Source organism: Anolis carolinensis, chromosome 5 (assembly GCF_035594765.1).
Source record: "Anolis carolinensis isolate JA03-04 chromosome 5, rAnoCar3.1.pri, whole genome shotgun sequence".
NCBI lineage: Eukaryota > Metazoa > Chordata > Lepidosauria > Squamata > Dactyloidae > Anolis > Anolis carolinensis.
Window position 1 is genome coordinate 80578903 of NC_085845.1, and position 23394 is coordinate 80602296.

General features: G+C 38.3%; 1 protein-coding gene across 3 annotated transcripts in view; it reads right to left on the reverse strand.

The window, feature by feature from the left end:
• Window positions 1-2061: 2061 nt before the first annotated feature.
• The window catches only part of nsun7 (NOP2/Sun RNA methyltransferase family member 7), a 41760-nt gene continuing 20427 nt past the window's right edge, over window positions 2062-23394 (reverse strand). For all 3 annotated transcript variants that reach the window (XM_062981661.1, XM_008111626.3, XM_003221474.4), the window contains exons 3-12: window positions 19533-19591; window positions 17682-17812; window positions 16180-16332; window positions 13249-13432; window positions 10605-10815; window positions 10218-10361; window positions 8696-8797; window positions 8123-8240; window positions 5611-5734; window positions 2062-3543 (exon numbers count right to left, since the gene is read on the reverse strand). In XM_062981661.1, the coding sequence (XP_062837731.1) occupies window positions 2905-3543; window positions 5611-5734; window positions 8123-8240; window positions 8696-8797; window positions 10218-10361; window positions 10605-10815; window positions 13249-13432; window positions 16180-16332; window positions 17682-17812; window positions 19533-19591 (1865 nt within the window). In that variant the 3' untranslated portion in view covers window positions 2062-2904. The remainder of the gene's footprint in view (window positions 3544-5610; window positions 5735-8122; window positions 8241-8695; window positions 8798-10217; window positions 10362-10604; window positions 10816-13248; window positions 13433-16179; window positions 16333-17681; window positions 17813-19532; window positions 19592-23394) is intronic.

The window sequence follows — 23394 nt, forward strand, 5'->3', positions numbered from 1 at the left end:
CCATTCGCGCCAGTGTCCCACTCACACTACCGCACATGCACTCCCCGTCATGGAAAGAAAGGTGAGAGAAAACGGGAAAGAAGTGTGCCTTTAGCGAAGTCACACTCTCTCAGCCTCAGATGAAGACAAAGGCAAATCCCCTTTGAATAAGTCTTGTCAAATAAGCTCTGTGATAGAGTCTGAAATGACTTGAAGACACATAACAACAACAATCCGAATTAACTTGACTGTCTCATTGGTCAAAAGCCCACACATCCCACTGAAAAACCGGTAAGTATATGTTGGTTAAAATTGCTCATCATTTAAACTTTCATGTTTTGGAAGTACAAATAAGACATGTACAGTGTGCATAGAAATTTGCTCATTTTTCCCAAACTATAGTTTGGCCCCCCAACAGTCTGAGGGATTGTGAACCGGACCTCTGCTTTAAATGTTTGAGGGCCCCTGGCATAGTGGCTGCAAATAACAATTGGGACGTCCTCAACTTAAGAGTATCATATCAACTCTGTGTACACTAGACCAGGCCTCTTCAACCTGCAACCCTCCTGGTGTTTAGGCATCCAACTCCCAAAAGCCCTTGACAGCTTGTTCAATAGTCAGAACTCTGGGAGCTGAAATCCCAAACATCTGGAGAGCAGCAGGTTAAAGAGGCCTGCATTAGGCTAAAGGAAACTCCTTTTCTTCTGGCATATGAAGATTATACTGTGTTATTTGGCATAAATTACATAAAGATTACAAGGAATGTAATTCAAAAGCCAAGAATTTGGAATATGGCTGTAACCACAATACGAGGACCATATTTTTATGATTTCACGAAGGAGGGATGGCATGATTATGCTAATTTGGAAATGTTAGGTTTGTTGGTGGGGAGTTGATGGAAAACTATTAAAATAACAGTTTATTCTGTCAGTTATAGCAAACAGTGGATGTGGCTCTTAATGAGACATGCTATATTATCATAGGATGTCTACGCCCTACACCACTGGAGAAATTACACTGTTTTGCTGGTATTGCGCCACCTGATATTCGTTGGGAAGTAGCAGCCTGTAATGAAAGGACCAAGGCATTGACATCTCCAGCCCATCCTCTGTTCGGATATCAGCCAACAAGCCAACACCTTAAATCAAGAAATAGCTTCCTAAGATCTACAGAGATACTCGCAGGAACACCTTAGCAAGCAAGATTCAAAAAATGGCAGGTTAAAATCCGGAGCCTCAATCAGTGGCTGATACCAGATTAGAAACTCCCCACTGGGCACATAGAAGACTGGGCAACTTGGAAGGCGCTGAACAAACTGTGATCTGGCATCACGAGATGCAGAGTTAAACTTAAGAAATGGGACTACAAAGTGGATTCCACGACATGCAAGTGTGGAAAAGAGCAAACCACAGACCACTTACTACAATGCAGCCTGAGCCCTGCCACATGCACAATGGAGGACACCAGAGGCACTCCAAGTGACCAGCTTCTCATCAAAGGAAATTTAGTATAATGTCAAGTTTTTAACTTTGTGGTTTTTCTATACATTATAACTGTATTCTCAATTCGCTTCTGACACGAAAAATAAGTTATAGCAAACTGATACTCAAATTTAAGTTCTAAAGTGATTTGCCATATGAAATGGGAAAAGCCAAAAACTACAAATTTGGAGTAATAGCAGTTCAAACACCCAAACATGGGTTAACACAAGAATCTAAGCACCTCTGAGTCCTAGGGCACAAATATGGTGCTGTCCATGACACATTATGGAAAAAATATTGTTGGTCCCCTACACCAGATAGCTTAAGAAGAAGAGTGTGGGTCATAGACACAGCACTGACCTTCAGGAGGGGAATAGCAGAGCAACAGAGAAACAGTGGTTAGAGTCCTACCACTGCCGTATATGAATGCACCTCCGCCATTACATACATGTAATTCTACCTTTGAAGGAAGCGTAAGGCTTTATCTTCACTGGAATATAAAAACAGTTCAAACACCAGTACTATAAGTGAATGTAGAAAATCGTAATTGGTTAACAATGGATACCAGCCAGAGGGAACAAAAGACAATTAAGAAAAGCAGTAATCAGGAATTGTTTAATAGGTATTGTTTCCATTTCTCTATGCTGCATAATAATCCAAAGATTTTTACTGACTTCCTAGACAAGTTCAATGTCTAGCGGTAGCAAAATGACATGCACGCTGCCATTCAAAGAAAGCCAGAATTATTTTTCTTGCTCACACTTCTGACTACTTCAGTGAAAAGCATAAATGGTCTATTCTTAAAGCTACAGTTTTCACAAGCTTTTTAAAAAGCTATGCCTTTGAAAGAGAAAATTTGAAATAGACTGAAGTCTTGTAAGATCACTCGGCAAGATTGGAACCCATTTTAGAAAGAGAAAAGACATCATATTTGAAATTTTGAATAATATTCAGTGAAACACCTAGTGAATAATAAGCATTAATAAGCCACTTTTTTGTTTGATAGTCCTCTTTTTGATCACAACTTTATTGGGTTGCCTTTTAATTCAGTATCTTAAGTGTGTTCAGACAAGGTATCTCTCTTTGCTGTATTCTAAAACAACCAGCTATTCATATAAACCTTTTAGTTTACACCTAATGATTTGCATAGTGTAAACATTAAATCTAAGTATTTTGGCACTGAGTTTATTGCAACTAGATTGTAGCAATTACATAAAAAGCCGCTGTAGGACAACCTCACTGCCATCTTCACAACAGCCAGGAAAAGAGATGGGTGTTTTCACTAGCACTTATAACATTGATTCCTATGCAGAAGAATATTTCACATCTAAGTGATAATAGGTAGGCTTTTGTCTTTGTTTTAGGATTATTGTTTTTTACTATTACAGAAGTTCAGTTTTTGAGTTCTGAAAGAATTAGGATAAACAGGTACAAAAGGCAGCCTTCAAAGCAATGGGTGAGAATGCTTGGCTGGAGAAGCTGACGAGAGTTCTTTTGACTTGATTAGTTTTTTGGATGTAGAAGGGCTAATCATACCACGTTTTGCTCCAACCCAACGGTAATAATAGTGGTTAGATGAAATTTCAGATTTGTTTCCTTGTGGATTGAAGTACGGCATCATTACTGGAGGCAAGACAATCTCAACTGGCTTCAAGATCATTACTCTTTCTTCTTGCTTTGACTTCCTAATATTTCGTTGTCTTTCAAACGCTTTTTGTATGGATGACGTAAGGCTGCTCTTTGACATCACAGGCAGAGATTGGTTTGAGTGGGGTTTGGCTGTTTTCTTCAGAACTATGGAACCATTTGTCTGGCTCACAGTCTGAGAGACAGCAGTCGTTATATTAGATACTGAAGACTCAGGACTTACTGTGGTGGATTTCAATTCTCGATTCAGGAATTCCTGAATTTTGGACTGTATCACGGCCTCTTTACTGACAGTCTTTGGCTGAGTTACCTTCTGTTTCTTTTTCTTCTTCTCTTCTTTCTTGGGTGGTTTTGCTAAATCAATACCTTCTAGTAGTCCTTTTGCGGCAGCACGAGCTAAGACATCTTTCACCGACACTGACTCAGACGGATCCCTCTTTTAAGAGAAATAAATATGTATTATCATAGTAAACATCACTAGTCTGAACGAGCTATTAGTGCTATGTGTTGTAGAAATGTGCGTGGTATTTGTTCCTTTTGTTTCATTTCTGTTTTCATTTCATACCATCCATTTGGATGGCACGAAAGGGAAAGGCCCCCCGAAACAAAAACCAACTTGAAATGAAAGGCAGGCGGAAGCCAGTATCAGCTCCAAGCCTGCTTTTCAGATCAATCAGTGCAGGTGCTGTGAGGCCTGGGTGTGTGGGCCGAAAGCCTACACCCATAGGCCCAAAGCTCTCAGGCCTACGGGTGCAGGCTTTGGGTCTACGCACCTGGGCCTCCCAGGGCCTGCAGCCAATTGCTGAGTAAGGAACTGCAGCCGATTGCAGAGTAAGAAGCGCTCCTTACTTGGCAATTGGCTGGGCCTCACTGGGCCTGCTGCAGCTCATTTCAGAGGCCTGGGTGCACTGAGTAGGCCCAAAGCCTGGACCCGTAGGCCCGGGTGCTTTGGGCCGAAAGAAAACAGATCTATTGGCCCGGAAGACAAAACAAAACAAATTTCTGACCTCCTGATTTCAGGAAGTTGGGTGAAAATGGAATAGGGCCCCACCAAAATCCGGGACATGAAACGGGACAAGGCAAGTCCCGAATGCACAACATGAATGTGTTGTACAAAGGAATACTTGGGTTATGCAGAAAATATTAACTGATCTTCACCATACCATTCTTCAGCAGGTTAGGCTTACTACTCATGATCACTCAACCCTTTCATATGGAAGTTCTAGCCTTGCTACATTCCATATTACCATAAAAGAAGTCAATTACTCTGTTTTATACCATATTTTTTTAATGCAGTGTTCTTATAATCAAATGAATTTGTTAGCTTTGGAGTGAAATTCATCTCTCTCACTTACTGCTGTGAAGCTGGTTATTGTATATAAGTCACTACTTATTTTAATAATAATGATGATGATGATGATAATAATAATAATAATAATAATAATAATACGTCACTATTGCTCATAGAAACGTCCCTAACCTACAGGGGTGTGTTAAATGTGAACAAATATACTAAAAACTATACCTACATCCCATTTGTACATGGTTTCAAACATTCAAAGGGAGGCCAATGTTAACTGAAATCTAGTAACCTTTTTACTACAAGCAGTAAGTGGTGTTCTAGGTAGTTTACTCTTCTAGCATTCAACATTCACAATCACTGGAAATTGTTAAAAGAGAGATGGTTACTGGCTTGGATCCAAAATTGCCTAGATGGGGAAATTGTTGATTTCCCACATGAACAAACCATCAGACGCATGCCATCTGCAAGGCTTCACTGTCACTTACAAGCAGGTCTTGAGAGATTGCCAAAAGACAGGGATGGCAATACCCCACTCTCCAAAACTGCCCTCAGTGTGTGTATATGTGTGGGATTTCATCTCTTGGGCCGGATCTAGTCCTCCATGGTCTAATGGACCTTCTTGACTTCTTCAAATTGGCATTTCTTGTCTCTGTCTTTTGATTTGACCACCACTGGAATGTGGCCCCCAAAAATCTCCCCGACGCTGAATTCAACCCTTAAGCTGAAATAGGTCCCCATATCATTCAGTAAACATTCAGGAGAAAATATGACACCCCTTATATAGACTAAAGTACGTACAAGACAGTACTGATGTCTGTATAACATTATGCAACTTGATTTTTGTTCCTGGGTTATAAACGTGATTTCCTAATTGGTTCTATCATAAAAACACGGAGAAAGTTTATTAAACTGCAAAAAATTGTTTTTAAAGGAACATCCTGCAGTTTAGCTATAGTTTTTCAATGAATATCTCATAGAGTCTCAACCAATTCAACATATTTGTGGCAGCCATAAAAATGAAGTTTCTGGAGTCTAACACCTACTTTCAAAGTCAGTCCCGCACAACTAAACAAGAGTAACAGGGACAGAATTATTTTCAAATTTTGTTTCATAGTATAATTCAATGATACATCAAAAGCAAAATATAAAAATGCATTACTTTACAAGTATTTACAAAACTCTTTTAAAACTGGAACTTACCTCTCGAGTTAGAACAGCTATAAAACAGCCATTAGAAATATCTGAAGGCTCTTGTTTGAAAAAGTTGGCTGCAGATGTGTTTATTTCTGATTTGCAACACAAAGGAAGAACAGGGGGACAAAGCCTGCAGAGGATAGCAACACAAACCATTGAAATTATTTATATTGACTTATTCACGGTAATACAATTTAATCAAATCATGGCCCTCACATTCAAAGCCTTCTAAGCAAGCTGTCAGAAAAGGTAAGGTAACCAAGCCCTCAGGATCCTCTGTAATTGAAAATTTTGGTGAAATAATGCTTGTAGTTCTGGAGGGACTCTTAATTTTTGCTTCTCATAGACTTGGCATGGGGATTTGGTTAACCAGTTACAATTCATGAGTAAACCTGTTGTTGTTTTTTTTACCTGAAAATTTTCAGGGGTGGTTTGAACCCCTAAACCTCCCCCTTGGCTACGGACTTGAGCATGACTGCTCATTCATATGTAGAGAGGGAGAGTAGACCAACGACTTGGGTGAGGGAGTGGATCTGCGCATCCTGAGTGCATAGCAGTGGTGAGTAGATGATTTTCTGGAGGATAGGAGGCTGGGGTAGACATGGTCATTTATCTCCTGAGTATGCTATAAGCTACAAGGTGAAAAGTACAGATGTGGAGGTGCTAGAGGTGGCCTCCACCTGGGTCAGGAGAATCATGAAGTATCGGAGCAAGAAGTATTCTGCCACTGCCAAACCAAGAAAAAAACATGATTCTACAAGACTCTACTCAAGAGGCTTGTCTATTTAATATAGTTAAGGAAAATCAGCAATAGCATTTGATTGTTCACATTATTATTACCTACCTTTCTACCAATTTACACTGCAATAGCAGCAATAGCTGACATAGTGGAAGCTGCCAAAATGTGGTAGCCGGCAGGCAAAGCCTAAAATGCGGAATTGGGGGGGGGGGGTGACCTGTATTGCAGGTGAAAACTGAGGAAATTGTGGAAACTGGGGTGTCTACCACTGGTTCATCTAATCCAAGCCCTGCCAAAGAAACAATGGAACAGGAGCAAAGCATCTAAGATTTCAACCCAAATAGTTCAGCAGATTTCCCTGGCTAGTTTACTCATTTTATGTACAAGGTGCACTCTCTAAGTACTGTGTGGTGTTTGGAGAAGTTGGGGGTAAAGGTGGCCATCAGAAGCTTGGTACACTGGATGCTAAACCATTTGTGTGATGGGAAAATGCTACAGAAGTCTTCAAAAAACACCAAAAACAGAGTACCATCAGAATAACTTGTGCTTGGCTGAAAACTTTTTGCTAATTCACAGTGGAAAGCATCTTGATGGTAAAATAAATAAGAAAAAAGCATATGGAAACTATTGTCCTTTGTGGTAACAAGAACTGATTTAAAGAGAGAGCAATGATTCATGATTGATTACCTGTGAAGAACCATTGCGTAATATGCTAATTTCAGGGCCTTGTTGAGATCTCGTGCCAGATCAGGAGACACTGGCCTAAAAAGTCATCTTGGGGAAAAAAAGTTTCAACCCCTCCCAAAAAAATTTTCTGGCTAAGGACCTTGTCATGCCTTTCCTCCTCCAATGTGTGCAGAGAGATCTCTGTATCCTCCCTTCAGGTTTCTCTCAGCTATTGTAGCACACCCGCCTGCAGACTACTGCAGCATCCCACTTCTGCAACACTAAATTCAAAAGGTTCTTCAACCAACTTCTACCTGCCATTTAAAGATCCAGTCCCCTCCTGATCTCTCTTGTTTTCTCCAGTTCATGTACAAACCTTTTAAGCCCGATCAATATCAGTCTTCAAGTTCATCTTCCTAATCATGGTCACTTCAAAAGAGATGCCAAACAAACTGTTTGCTCTATGCTACGTTTACCCCTCCATATTCTTTCATAACAGCAAGGCAGTCTTGTTTTGATCTGGCTTTCCTACTGAAAGTAGTATTACTACTCCATCTTAATCAAGATGCTGTCCTTATATCTGTTCCCCTCCACACCATTGGAGACTGTCCTAGATATCTGCAGGGCCCTTGCATTCTACAAAAAAGCCTTTAGTCTTTGTTACTATGGCAGAAGGAATGCTGGCTTCCCTGAGCTGTCACAAAGATTATCCCGATGGATCACGTCCCTTATCGATCTGGTGTACCAACTTGCTTGCACACCTCCGCCTCATTATTATTTTGGCCCAGTAGTAGTCAAATAGCTACCTCAAGCTCACCTTTTTTGGCTAAATTACAACACTAAATTTGAGGTGCGCATTAGATTCAATAGCGCATTAGAGTCGTGCACCTAAACCTGTCTGTGCTCTTGGCTAAGCTAGGGACAAAAGAGGTAAAGACAGTGGTGGCCATGAAAAGGCTGGTGGGAAGCTTAGGGTGGCAGCAAAAAGGATAGTGGGAAGGCTAAACGGAGGGGTACAGCTTCCCACCAGCCTTTTCGCAGCCATCATCACCTTGCATTGCATTTGACAGCAAATCCATTTTTTCTAAGAATTAATCAAACCCTGCTCTTTACTTGTAAGGCTGGGCTTTTGTTCCTTCTGCTCCTGATGTCAGTGCTTTGTTCACCACGACTTCATTTTCTTCTGGATATACTGAGCAAGTGCAGTAGACAACAGCTTGTACTTTGGCAACTACAAGAATTCAACAGTTAGGAACAATTAAAACATCTCTTAATCATTTCTAGTGCAAGCACACATCCTAACTTCACTTTTAGCCATTCATTGATCCTGCAGATATTACAAATTGATCTGATTTACACATCTGTGATCAAGAGAAATACTGTTACTACAAAGAATTCAAATTTGGCCAAAAGTCACTAAATGTGTTAAAGCTCATACAACATGTATGTATGCGAGTCATATGCAATATGATGTAGAGCAGTACTAGTGTTTTACTTAAAAAATATTACATACCCAGACACTTTTTAAAAAAATTTCAGTTAACAATTCAAGGAAGGTGACGTTCTTTTCTATGTACTCATTTTTAAAAAAACTGAAGTGTAGACTGTCAATCACAAACGAATGATAAATGTTAAAAAGTTGGAATTATTAACATTCTATTCTATTCTTAGTAAAGACAAGCTTACACTGCATTGCATGTGTTAATTCTTCAAATTGCTGTTGAGCAAGCATATTCAATTTGTCTTCTGCCACTGATCCTTGAGAAAGATCTCTTAGTAATTCTGCATCTAAAAGGAACAACCACAGAAAACAGAAAATAGTACATACTAGGGTTCTGTTACTCTTTTCTTTGCTAGCAAGTGATGTATTAGATACAAGACCTCTTCAGAGTAGTACACACAATTAATGATGAAACTGCCACTGGGGATATAGGTAAAGGTAAAGGTTTTCCCCTGACATTAAGTCTCGTCGTGTCCGACTCTGGGGGTTGGTGCTCATCTCCATTTCTAAGCCTAAGAGTTGGCATTGTCCATAACACCTCCAAGGTCATGTGGCCGGCGTGACTGTATGGAGTGTGGTTACCTTCCGACCAGAGCAGTACCTATTGATTTGCATGTTTTCGAACTGCTGGGTTGGCAGAAGCTGGGCAAACACCCCGCTCTCCAGATTCAAACCACCGACCTTTCAATCAGCAAGTTCAGCAGCTCAGCGGTTTAACCCACTATGCCACTGGGGGCTCTAAATGCAGGCAGTATCATGATTCAAACAATTCTGATTTGAACAGCAGCCTTGGCTTTGTCTCCCTACTCCATCCAAAACATATGAAAGAAGGCTCCTGAGAGTTGATGTTCATAACTTCTAGTGGGTATCAAATTAGGGAAGGATGATGTTGACAGATTTTTGTTTTTTATGCTTCACTATTTTCCCCTAGATCAGTGCTTCTCAACTTGTGGGTCCCCAGGTGTTTTGGCCTACAACTCCCAGAAATCCCAGCCAGTTTACCAGCTGTTCGGATATCTGAGAGTTGAAGGCCAAAACATCTGGGGATCCATAGGTTGAGAACCATTGTTCAGATGCAGGGGAAAGGGCTGGGGTGCATTAAAAAGGCCAGATCAGACAGGCTCCATCTAGGCATATGAAGAATATTCCTAGCTGAAAAGGGATTGACGCTGTGCTCATGTAAGAAGCTGAAGGCCAGACTATCTCTTATTGGCTATTTCTAAGTTACAACCTTTGCTCCCTTTTTCCACTGCTACTGTAGGGAGGTTGTGGGTGGGATTTTGGTGGGGGGTGGGTTGTGCATTTTAAAAGACATTTTAATTATGTTTATTATATTGTAATTATATTTTAACTTAACCCACACAGTACTATTTAATTGGTTTTTTATTTTTATGTGTATTTTTGTTTTAAATGAGGTCCAAAGTGTGTGATTGTTAGCAGCCTTAAGTCCCCATGAGGAAAAAGACAGAATATAAATAAATAAAATAGCTGATTTAAAATTGGCAACAGCTAAGAAGATTTGTTGAAGACTGCAGCAACACAACACATCAAGCAACATGACACCATCATGGGCGAAGAGGTCTAAAATTGTTTAGAATTCAGCTGCTTCATATCAAAAACACCAAACCAGATGAGTGTTCTGATACGATAATCTATTTTATGCCAACACAAGGCACGTGTTTGATAAAGTAATTAAATCTAATTTACCTTCATGTTCATTTAGAATGAACTCTATTGGGTTGCTGACACCCAGTCCTGAGCATCGAGGAAGCAGCAAAATTACTTTTACTTTCTGCAGCTTGTTATCAGTGGGTTCAATGTTTGCAAAATCCTCACGTATTAGTTCAATATCTGGGGCAGAGAGAACAACAAATTCTTCTTGTTAGACAATGTAAAGTTAAAACACTAAAGAAATTTCTATAAATTCAACATTTGTAACTTAATAAAAGTTACCAAGCACACTGAACGAAAATCAATTTTTAACAGGTAATTCCTAAAACTTCCAAATGCATCTGTTAGGAAGTGACATGAGTATCTGTTCTCTGCCAGAAACTATTTTTATACAGAGAAAAGAAGAAATTGTCACATTCTTACTTTTACATTCCATCTGTGCAAACAAGCCCTTGAGTTCAGCTTCTTTTGCCGTTGACTTCACACCACATACAAACACTTTGGAAGTTTGCTGATTTGTCAGAGCTGACATGTGTGCCACGGTGAGCCATGAACCCATGTGTGCCACTAAGATGTCATCATCCATGTTCAACAAGGCCTTCACCGAATGTACAGCAAGGCTCCGGGATTTATCCTGAGAGTTAAAGAGCAAGACTGGTTAACAAGGTAATTGCGACATTACTGAAGTGGTAAAACTAGTCTTTTTTACAAGCCGTCCTAATTTTATGTCTTAACTTCCTGATGAAAGTTGTTTTTGCATTGGGACTGCATTCACCAACTTTACACATGGAAACATCTACAGGTGGTCAGATGAAGCACATTTCTCCAAAAAAAAAAAAAAGAGTACCCTTATTTCTTAGGTTTCACCACATGCTGTAAGAGCCTTTAAACAATTGCTCCATGTGTTGCAATCAATCTTCAATATAGCTGCTAACACATGTGAAACATGTCAGCATTTGCAATGCACAGACCTTTCCACTACATAAGAAGCCTGGTCATCTGTTAAGCCAAAAATCACATCCCACACACACATATACATACACACCCCAGAAAGCACAACTATTTCCACAGTAAGTCCTACGTAAACCATAATGGATTTGTCATGAACATAAACACATCCCAGCTGTATTCTGTCATAGGTAAGAAGAATTCTTTGTCCTCAATAAAGCAGCAAGGAAACTGGTGACACATCAGGGTGGACACCTATGACAGGGGAACATTCTTGCCCACTCAGTGGACCACAGTACCACAATTTTGGCCCCAAATCAACTCAAAATGCTCTCAGGAGCAATTCGAAGTATAATTCCAGAAAATAATTCTGGAATTTACTTCTTTCCAGAATATACTTCCTTTGCTTAGTTTCCAATATACCTCACAACCTCTGAGGATGCCTGCCACAGATGTGGGTGAAACGCCAGGAGAGAGAATGCTTCTGTAATATGGCCATACAACCCAGAAAACTCACAGCAACCCAGTGATTCCGGCATGAAAGCCTTCTACAACACATTTACTTGTTTATGTATTGGTGATTTACAAACAGTGTGAGGAGGTCCAGAGGATATTTAGGATCATTTTGCTCCCCACTCCAGAAGAAAATTCCAAACCTTTTTTTTTTTTGATGGCCCACAGATTTTGGGAATACTGAGGTTGGGGTGAGACATGGCCCAAAAGGCAAAAGTAATAAAAACCAAAAGTAGCTCCAAATTGTGGCGCAAAAGTGATAAAAACCAAAAGTAGCTCCAAATTGCTAATATGTGCCTCTCTTTTTTTTCCGGATGAGCATACCATGTAAAACAGACCAAATCCTACTCCCTGACTAGCAGTCTTGGTGACCAGGAAGAGTCTCTTGTTTCTATTATTCCAGACTCAGTCCACTACAGCACAGATGGCCTCCTTAGAATATGGCAGGATAGGAGACAATGCCATACAACAGCAGAATGAAAGAGTCTTGCAACACAAAGTAATGCAGCTTTTCAGCAAGACATGATTCAACAGCTTTGACTTCCAAACTAAAATCTCTGTCCATGGCAGTAACAATTAAGCCAATGCAATGACTATATATTCTGTCATACTGAAGGTTTTGAATCTCTGTGGGATGCAACTAGTCCAATCCAAAGACGTGTCTGAAATATTCCAAACTAGGAATGAGCCAATCAGGAAAATACAAAGCTTGTTATTATAACTAGGTTATGCATAAGAACTAATTATGCAGCTTTATAGGAAGCTATTTATATATTAATTCCAAGAAAAACAATATTTTGCTAAGTGCCATATATGCTTGAGTATAAGCTGAGTTTTTCAGCCCTTTGTTAGGGCTGAAAAAGCCCCCCTTGGCTTATACTCGAGTGAGGGTCCTGGCCAGCTTAATAAGTCTTGCCTTATTAAAGTTTTATTATCTTAAATGACAATTTATGTAAATATTCAAAAACATTTAACCTACTGATGCCTCAATTAATGTAATTTTATTTGTATCGATTTTTATTTTTGAAACTTACCAGTAGTTGCTGCATTTCCCACCCTCATCTTATACCCGAACCATTAAGTTTTCTCAGTTTTTTAGGGTAAAATTAGGTGCCTCGGCTTATATTCGGGTTGGCTTATGCTTTAATATATATGGTACTACCCAAACTAGTCTTATGTGGACTCTGAAGTTATTAGACCAGATAGAAATGTGACACAGCAATACTATACAGTTATATTATTATCATCACAGCAAGTTAGTGTGGTGTTGTAGTTGAAGTGTCAGACTAGATCTTGGATAACCCATATTTCAGTCCCCACTGAGACACTGTATTCATAAGATGAATGAAGGCCACTCACTCTGTCAGTCCGGACCCACATAACAGGGTTGTTGTGAAGATGAAGTGGGAAGAGGAAGATAATGTATATACACTGTTTATTGAAGGAAAGATGGGATATATATAAATCCAAATAACAATAAGAAATATACATGTGTGTACTTAAAACATAAGGCAATTAAACGAAACACATATTTCAATATGATGCAGAGTGCTGACAAAATCCTAACCAGATTTTTGTAATCCATTTTCACTGTAACTTAACGTACCTGAAACAGTAGCTTTTGGTTAGTAAAGAGTTCCAGACTAAGTAGTTGTTCTTTAAGAAACGAGGGGAAGATAAGGACATCTTCACAATGCATATCCAGGCAATATGAATAACCACTAAAATTGGAGATTGATTCCACCTTAGTGAATCCCTCTTTCTGTAAAGAACTATGAATATCTTCCAGACTGTAACATAACAAAATAAGTGTTATTGCAAAATAATGAAAAGTCTGAAAGAAAAGTATTGTAGTCTCAGTTATCCAACCGTCGCTTATTCAACATTCTGGATTATCCAACGCAGTCTGCCTTTTAGTAGTCTGTGTTTTTGTAGTCAGTGTTTTCAATACATTGCAATGTTTTGGTGCTAAATTTGTAAATACAGTAATAACATTACCAAGTACTGAACTGCTTTTTCTGTCGATTTGTTGTAAAACATGATGTTTTGGTGCTTAATTTGTAAAATCATAACATAATTTTGATATTTAATAGGCTTTTCCTTAATCCCTCCTTATTATCCAACATTTTTGCTTATCCAACATTCTGCCGGCCCATTTATGTAGGATAAGCGAAACTCTACTGTATTCTCATTTGATTTATTTCATCTTGTTGTTAGTGATTGCCGCAGTACAAATTCTCAGATGTTTTCATACATGAAGTGAGGGAGCTTTTCAGTATAATTTCTTTAAATTCTAGATGTATCCATCTGTGCCCCTCATAAATAATTCTGCAGGATGTGAAAAGAAAATGGACATTAAACACATGGTCAGGCCCATGGGCCTGAAACACTTCCTACTCTTCAGCATCTTCCTCCAATCCATTTACTAAAAATAGCTAATCCTCAGTATATCAATCCACAGCTGGGCTAGACCTGTGTGTACAATCACTTACATTCCTAACAGGCCACACACACAACTTGTGAATTGAGCACAAAGACTTTGGGGGAGCCCCTCTAACTTACAAGAAAAAGTATGTTGTTTTTGTTAAAGCAGTAGTTCCCAACCTCTGGTGCTCTACATGTTTTGGGCTTCACGTCCCAGAAGCCCTGACCATTGAAAATGCTAGTTGAGGCTTCTGGGAGTTGAAGTCCAAAGCATCTGGAGGGCCAGAGTTTGAGAATCCTGTGCTAAAGCAGGGCTTCTTAAACTTTTTCCACTCACGACCCTTTTCTGCCCAAGAAATCTTTATACAATCTAGGTCTATAAATTAGGTATAAAATCAAACATTTACTGATAATAAATCAGCATTTGCAAGGCATGCTAAATAGGCTAGTTTAGCTTCAGCTGTATTCAGTAAAACACTTCACATTATTGCTAACAGATGTCTAAATGTCTAAAACAGCCCCTAGGTAGTGTTCAGAAACCTTTTACTATTGCCAATTTTTGCAACCCCCATTTTCTCTTATGGGAATTGCTTGAAACATATTGTGCCATTTCTTTCTCATATTTGAATATAGGGATTTTTGTTCTTTGGCCATTACAATACACGGTAAGGCACTGATGGGGACGGGCGGAATGTTGAAGTGAATGCTAATTGGTAGAAGGTTTTAGGAGATTTGTATTAAGTCTGATGAAGGATAACTGGTAAATGACAGTTAAGAATTCAATTTGAGTTCAGTTTTGCCTGGGGTTTGAGAGAAATGCACTCTTAAGAATTGTAGTGAGCACCTTCAAAATTTTCAGTTGGTGGGTTAAAGGGTAGAAATCCCACATTTGGCCATAGTGGTGGGATTTTCTAAGAGGAATCCACACAGTGGCAGTGTATCAGAATAAAAACTGAAATAATAATAATCATCATCATCATCAGCAGCAGCAGCAGCAGCAGCAGCAGCAGCCGCCTTATTTATAACTCACTCCATCTCCCTGATGGGACTCAGGCCATTTCTAAACAAAAGGTGGCAAACATTCAATGCCATAATGAAAACAAAAACCAAATCAAACCAATGAATGAAACAATATCAATATAAACATATAACTAACCAAAGTAAGTAAATTAAAGCAAAATTAATTTAAAAGCATAATAAAATCTCATCAAACACATTTACATCGTAATAAAATCTGACCACTAAAGCACATTCCCCACATAGGACCTGTTCCTAGATCAAGGTGAATTATATTCCTAGTGACATAAGAAAATAAGATAAGAAACTTTTAAATTAGCCCAGTTGTTTTTAGCCAGAGGGTGGATGCAAAGCAAAATGGAGGGTGATCCCTGGCACCTTAAAGACAGACAGGGTGGAAGTAAATACACAAATGTCCTAGAGAGTCTTTGCAAGTTGTAAAAACTAAGCCTTGCACATTGTAGTGAGCTGCTACTCTAGTAGTTAAGCTGGGGATTTGCAATCAATACTTCTGTCTTGCCTGAAGCTAAGTCCACCAAAACTGGTGGACTTGACACCAATCAGGAGATGGCACATGAAAACTGGAGACTCAGGGTTGGGCTCTGAAATCTGGCAACTCCAGTTACAATAGTGATGGTTCCGATTAGGGGAAAAATATACGAAAAAGTAGAAGGCCAAGGATACCGCTTTGAGGGTTTCCAAGAGAATAAGAAAAATAGAAAGATAAGTATCCTTATATTGAGACAGTGAAAGTGATCAAATAGATGGGAGGAGAAATAATAATAATCATCAACATAATCATAATCATATATCTGAAAAAACAGCATAATATGGTGCATGCCAAAGCACCTGCCAGTGATTAATTTGTTTCAGTGGTGGAAACAGGCAAATGCAGACTACTAGCTGAATCTGCCACTGATGCTAATCACTACGCTTAAATTAACCAGATAGTGTTGTGAACACTGCTGGAAAGAACACATGGAATCCACTTTCACCACTAATACATTTATACAAAGGGGACAGCTGCTGTAATCCTTAAGTATGCCAGGTGTAGGAAGAAACATATATGCAAAAGTGGTAAACTTCCAGCTCTCACCTTGCTTTAAGTGGGTTTGCCCATGCATACAAGGGCAACACAGAAGCCCGCTGTTCCTGTCTCCGTATTGTTTCTGGAAGAATGTGCTCTATAGAGAGAGCATCATGTTTGATTCTACATCTTGCTAGTGCAGCAGCCAGTTTTGTCTTAAAACTACAGGTTTTAAGAAAAATAAAATGATCAATATTTTCACAAACTTTCTCTCAATATGTTTTCTTCTTGTTAGCTCCTGTTCCTTTGCTAAAATTAACCTTGGAATTTAATAGAGAACATAAAGATCATGCCCAAGACATCATGACATAACACATATGTAAACTGACGTTTGAATAATGTGTTGTGATGGTCAATCTGGTGCAGACATAACACTACAACAAAATGTGCTTTAGCTGTAAGAATGAAGAATTTACTTCAACAATATTCCAGCAGGCCAATGATGGATTTCATCTAATGTTGCTCCATGTCTCTTCTTCATATGCTTAGCTGTTCTCCCAATGCCTTTGAAACACCCAATAACTAGCAAGATGCCAGCTAGCAGTAACGACTTTACCCAGTACTAGCGGACTGCAGGCATGTGGCAAGGAAGATGGACTGTCTATTCTTAAGATCAATTTATATGCTCTTCTCAATTTCTGAATAAAATACAGTCCTAATATTTCTCTTCCTTCTCTTTATACCCTCTTCCTTTTCACTAGACTGAGTATAGTGGAGAGAGGTTCTACTCCCTATTCAGAAGTATATCCCTCTGCAATAGCTTCCAAATATACACCACACAACATTGCATTTGAAGTTTTTAAATTTAGTTTTTAAATACCTTCAAAATTGAAAATATTTGAAGTATTTATTTAAATTTTACATTTCTAAAGTTTTAATCTGTAAATATAAAATCTAAATTCATGTCTCAAAATCACTCATTTCTGATCAGATCTGAACAGGCTTCTCTGCTTAGGTCTAAAGAAAGTCACACCATCACCTCCCTCATTAATGCCACTTCTATTTCTAATAATAGTCATTTTGCTGCCACCTAGCTGTTTACTCGGGCTTCAGAAGAATACAGGTATTACTTGTTACTTCTGCACTACTGTCATAAAGATTTGTTGGTCTTCTTTTGCTGAACATTACTTCCATCTCTACAAAGGAAACGTTCTTCCTACTGCAACTACTATACCCATAAAGCCCTTTTTTCTGCCCAGAACTAACACTTTTCTGATAAGCAGCAAAAAGTAGTCAGCAATAAAATCAGCCATAGCTTCACCTCTTCAGAAATAAAAATGTCACTGACTGAAAACCAATTGGAGAAGACTTTTCGGGCAAACTGTGCAATTGCATCTATGATTGTGTGCCAATTGGTTATTTGTTTTAGATCATGCTTTTCTCCAATATAGTTTGCTATGAACAACTACATATTTGTAACATGTATCCCTTGTTAGATATAGGAAATATCTATGTTTTCAAAGTTTTTAGTACTAGTTACAAAATAATACATATGCTTTCTGTCTATTTACCTGCATAAATAACGCTCAACTTCTTGGACTTCCGCTATAGACCCATCATCATCAATATTATAACGTGCTTCAAATTTCCGATCTTGGAGATCATATAACATCACAACCACTAAACTAGTCAATTCATCTGACTGAAAAAAACAAAAACATCCAGAACAGTCTTCACATAGAAAAAACCCAAAAGCCACTAAAACTAGTAACATTGCACCTTATGCATATCGTCCTTCAACCATTAAACTACGTCCAATTGTCCTAACAAGAAATTCTCGCATTAATAATGACATTTACAAGCATCCTCTGCTTATTTGACAGATTAGGGATCAGATCACTGTTGAATAGTGGAAATTGTTGAAATGAGGAACTGTCTTTTATTTTAAAAAAAAAAGTATCAATTGAAAGAAAGTGCTGCACATGGTCACAGAAGGTGTGGAAGGTCATGGAAACCACAATATAGGTGGAAAAATCAGACCACACACTGAATGCATGGGTTCTAGTTATAACTGAAAAGGACTGAAAAGTCAGATCATCAAAAAACAGACTGTCAAATAGTGGGGAATATTAAATATAAGTTCAAGTATTACGGACCAAGAAAGCCAACTCAATAGCCAGTTTTGTAGCACTGTCTCAAGGGTTAATATAAACTATTTACTTTTGTCTGCCTGACCAGTAGTCAAACAGACAAAAAAAATTAAATAAAAAGTGAAACACTGAACCTTAGGTTTAAAACCCTTCCAAATCTCATGAATAATGTCTTGAAACTGGTATTAAGAATTGAGAAATGGCTTCAAAGAAATATGCAATCATATAAACATATTATTTCTTCCTTCTGATAAAATCTAAATATTTGCTAAGGGAGTACAGTCATTAAGGCTCCTGCAGACCATCAAAACAATTAAAAATACACATCTCACTCAAGCAGCAGATCAAACATATGACTTACATCACTCTCTGCACGAAATTGGTTAAACTATAACTAAAAAAATATTGATTGCTGAGTCTAGCTTCTTCATGAGCGGAAGGCTTGTAGCTCAGTCTTAAGAAGTAAATATGTCAATTGAATTCATTTATTATCCTAATACATGTTCTCAGGGTCTCAGAATAGCTAATATCTAAGTTTTTAAGAATCGTGTTTTAATTCTTGCTCATGCCCTGCCCCTCATACTTTTCCATAGTTCCTCTGTATGCCTCATGCAACCTGTGCCCTTCAGATGTTCTTCACCTGCAACTCCCATCAGCCCTGGACAACATTTCATTCAGGGATTACGAGAGCAGTATCTCAAAATAATGAGAGGTAAACAGATTAGAATAATCTAATTTACCACACTGCCAGAAAAAGCTACCTGTATTGAGCACTTTAGCTTGAAATCAAACAAAGACAACATCTGAATGGCTATGCATCAGTGGAACTAGGATTTTATCAATTAGCCTATGACAAATCTGGTGCTCTCCAAATTACATTAGAACCCTCAGTATTGCTATAGATGGGACTAATGGGTTATTGTTCAAAACACCTGAAGGGAACCACACTTGGTGATGCTGGTGTGGGTGCTGAAGCAGCTGAAACTCAGGAATAAAATACATCATTCCTTTTAGCTTTATCCTTATTTTCAAATAAACAGATAAGACTGATAAGATTCTGATAATATTTATTTGCATCTGAAAAACAACACAAACATTCCCTCTTTTAATTACTCACATAGCATAATATATCATATAAATATATTATTAAACTCCATACAAAAGAATACCTTCAAGGAAAATGCAAAACATGAAAAATATTACAAAAACGAATATACATTTGCGCTGATAAAATATAATAAAAGGTAAAGAACTACTGAACAAATTACTCACTATTGACTGAATTGGGTATATGCCACTGTCTATTAGTATATTTTCAAGAACATCTTGATCTAAAAGAGAAAGGAACACAGTGACAAAAATATCCAAATTACTGCAGAGTTTGTTTGCATTAACAAGCTTTACACAAAGCAAATTTTAAAAGATATATTCTGAAAATATTAGTTGAACTGTTAGAATTTTAGATACCACACAAAAAATCATCGGAGTGTTAGGTTTGTCAACATAGTATAGAAAGCCCAGTGCACAGACCTGATTTCTAGAAAGTAAAGTACACAATGCCTCTGAGAGTCCATTAAGTCAGATCTATGGGATTATTTCATTATACAATACACACATTGTGTTTATGCACATTTAACATATGAACAGTATTTAAAACATAATGCGGAAATAGCAATTACGTAAATATTCCATAGACTTGTATTAATACAAATACATAATGAAAAGCTATGGTTTAGCAAAGGGATACGAAAAGTTGTTGGGCTTTGGAGATCATTTGGAAACAGAAACGATCAGGCTACTTTCGGCTCTAACTTTTTTTTAAAAAAAAGCACTGCTTGAGGGGACATCAAATCAAATCACGTTTTATTGATTAGCCCATCGGGTGTATCAAAACATTTAACACATAGACATACATACAATATACAACCCACGGTAAAAAGAAGTTAAAATAAACAAGCTGTTTATATCTACATACATATATATTTTCAAAACGACGTAAGGAATCACACATTTCATTTAAAAAAATAATGCCATCCAAAGGTCCAATTTTCCCAGGGATGTTTTGGGGTATGAGTAATTTCTTTCCTGGGGGGGAAAAAACAACATGGGGGTTCTGGAGAGTAAAAAGCCCAGCCTGAACCATCGTTTCATGCAATATGCTCAAGCGGAAACAGGCCAAAGTAGCTCCCCCTCTGTTTTTGTCCTGCCCAGTTGTTTTCATTTGCAGTTGGTCACAGCTCTTCCAAATGTAATTAATTAAAATAAGCCAGCAATTGAAACACAGGTCGTGGTGACCTTCTTTTAAAGCTTGCTGTAGTTATAACTTTAAGCACAATTTGTTATTGTGATTATTATAATTTATTTGATAGGTTATGTTTTATCTTAATTCTAGATGTAAAGTTATAATTTGTTTTTATATGTTGGGTTATTACTTTTGCTATTCTGTGTGTATTGGCTGTTTGTATTCAGGCATTGAATGTTTAACTGAGTCCCTTTGGGAAGATAGGGTGGAAAATAAATAAAAGTTTTATTATTTATTTATTATTATTTCAAGACACAGATGACAGTTTTGGGAAAGCAAACGCTTTTGAATGCCTTCGCCTCCTCACCAACCTTTGCTTATGATTTAGAGTGGGGCATGTCAATTTAAATTGTTTTTGTTTTTTATACATACAACTGGCCCTCAGTATCCACAGATTCTGTAACCATAGATTTATTTATTTATTTAAGATATTTTTGCCCCACCTTTATCCGCAAACAGACCCAAGATGGCTTGTTGTTGTTCATTCATTCAGTCTACGCCAGAGCTCCGTCGGCCAACGCCACTCCCAGTTCCTTCAAGGTCAAGCCAGTCACTTCAAGGATACCATCCATCCATCTTGCCCTTGGTCGGCCTCTCTTCTTTTTTCCTTCCATTTTCCCCAGCATCATGATCTTTTCCAAGCTTTCCTGTCTTCTCATGATGTGGCCAAAATACTTCACCTTTGCCTCTAATATCCTTCCCTCCAGTGAGCAGCCGGGCATTATTTCCTGGACTATGGACTGGTTGGATCTTCTTGCGGTCCAAGGCACTCTTAGGATTTTCCTCCAGCACCAAAGTTCAAAAGCATCTACCTTCCTTCGCTCAGCCTTCCTTATGGTCCAGCTCTCACATCCATAGGTTACTATGGGGAATACCATTGCTTTAACTATGTGGACCTTCGTTGCCAGTGTGATGTCTCTGCTTTTCACTATTTTATCGAGGTTGACCATTGCTCTCCTCCTAAGAAGTAAACATCTTCTGATTTCCTGGCTGCAGTCTGCATCTGCAGTGATCTTCGCACTTAGAAATATAAAGTCTGTCACTGCCTCCACGTTTTCTCCCTCTATTTGCCAGTTATCAATCAGACTGGTTGCCATAATCTTGGTTTTGTTGATATTTAACTGTAGCCCAGCTTTTGCACTTTCTTCTTTCACCTTGGTGATAAGGCTCCTCAGCTCCTCCTCACTTTCAGCCATCAGAGTGGTATCATCTGCATACCTAAGGTTGTTAATGTTTATTCCAGAAATTTTAACTCCAGTGTTGGATTCATCAAGTCCCGCACATCGCATGATGTGTTCTGCGTACAAGTTGAATAGGTAGGGTGAAAGTATACAGCCCTGCCATACTTGTTTCCCAATCTTGAACCAGACAGTTGTTCCATGGTCTGTTCTTACTGTGGCTACTTAGTCTTTATACAGATTTCTCAGGAGACAGAAAAGTGACTTGGTATCCCCATACCACCAAGAACATGCCACAGTTTATTATGATCCACACAGTCAAAGGCTTTAGAATAGTCAATAAAGCAGAAATAGATGTTTTTCTGAAACTCCCTAGCTTCCTCCATTATCCAGCAGATATTGGCAATTTGGCCTCTCGCTCCTCTGCCTTTTCAAAACCCAGCTTGTACATCTGGCAACTCTCGATCCATGTATTGCTGGAGTCTGCCTTGCAGGATCTTGAGCATTACCTTACTGGCATGTGAAATAAGTGCCACTATACAGAAGATGGCTTACAACAAAATAAAACATACAGTACTAAAGTTAAAACATGGTTAAAATCAAACCTTCATAAAACCCATTACCATCTCTCCTGTATAAATCTCTTCAATATCCAAGCAATTAAACCTTAAAACTCAACCCAGCCATGAAGCATAAATCTTTAGTTAAAAGTTTTCTTAAATAAGGTCTTTACCCCCTCCCAGAAACTCAACAGGGATGGAGCAGATTTTACTTCTTCCAGAAGGGAGTTCCAAGTGCCAGTGCCTGTCCTGAATCATCCATGAATTGAAAATATTCAAAACAATTCCAAAAAGCAAGCCTTGGTTTTCCCATTTTATATAATGGTCACCATTCTAATATTCCACAGATTTTGCTATCTATAGGAATTTTGGATACCAAGCACCCAATCTATTTCTAATCTTATCTGTCAATGAAGTCAATGTACAATAAACTTTGTGTTGACTCCATGTTTCATTCTGTAAGCAATATTTGTTTCTTTTCATATTTGTGGAGAAATTGCCTACCACTGATCTATTATTTTTGGCAAGCTACAGTATCAAGAACCTGGAAAGAAAAAACAGGAGTGCACCAAAAAGTATTGGAATGTGTCCATTTATTAATATCATGACACATACAATTCTGTTCAAAAATAATTATTTTTCCAGGGTAGGATGAGGAAAGGACACATACACACAAAAGATACAGCATTGCTTGCCAGTTTTTTCCTGATATGCAGCCATCAAAAGGTTTTGTTCCTTTTTCTTGTTCATGTGATATCTTTCAATGATACCTTGACTCTCAAGTACTTTTATTGACAACTATGGTAGCAGAAATCAGAAAGCACAGCAATTGCATACATTAAATTTTTATATTCATGGACTAGCAACATGTATTAATTGTCCTTTGTTTAAGCGCCACTTTGTCTGATTAACCCATGAAAATGGCTTATCATTGCAACACAGAAGTAGTGAGAACAAGCTGTTGTTGGCGTATTTTAGTAGTTCCCAAGGTCTCTTGACAGCTTCTTTTCACATTATGCATACCAGTTCAGACATACTTATCGCAGTCCACCAAGCTGTCAGGGTAACTCCCCCATTTTTCACCCAACCTTCCT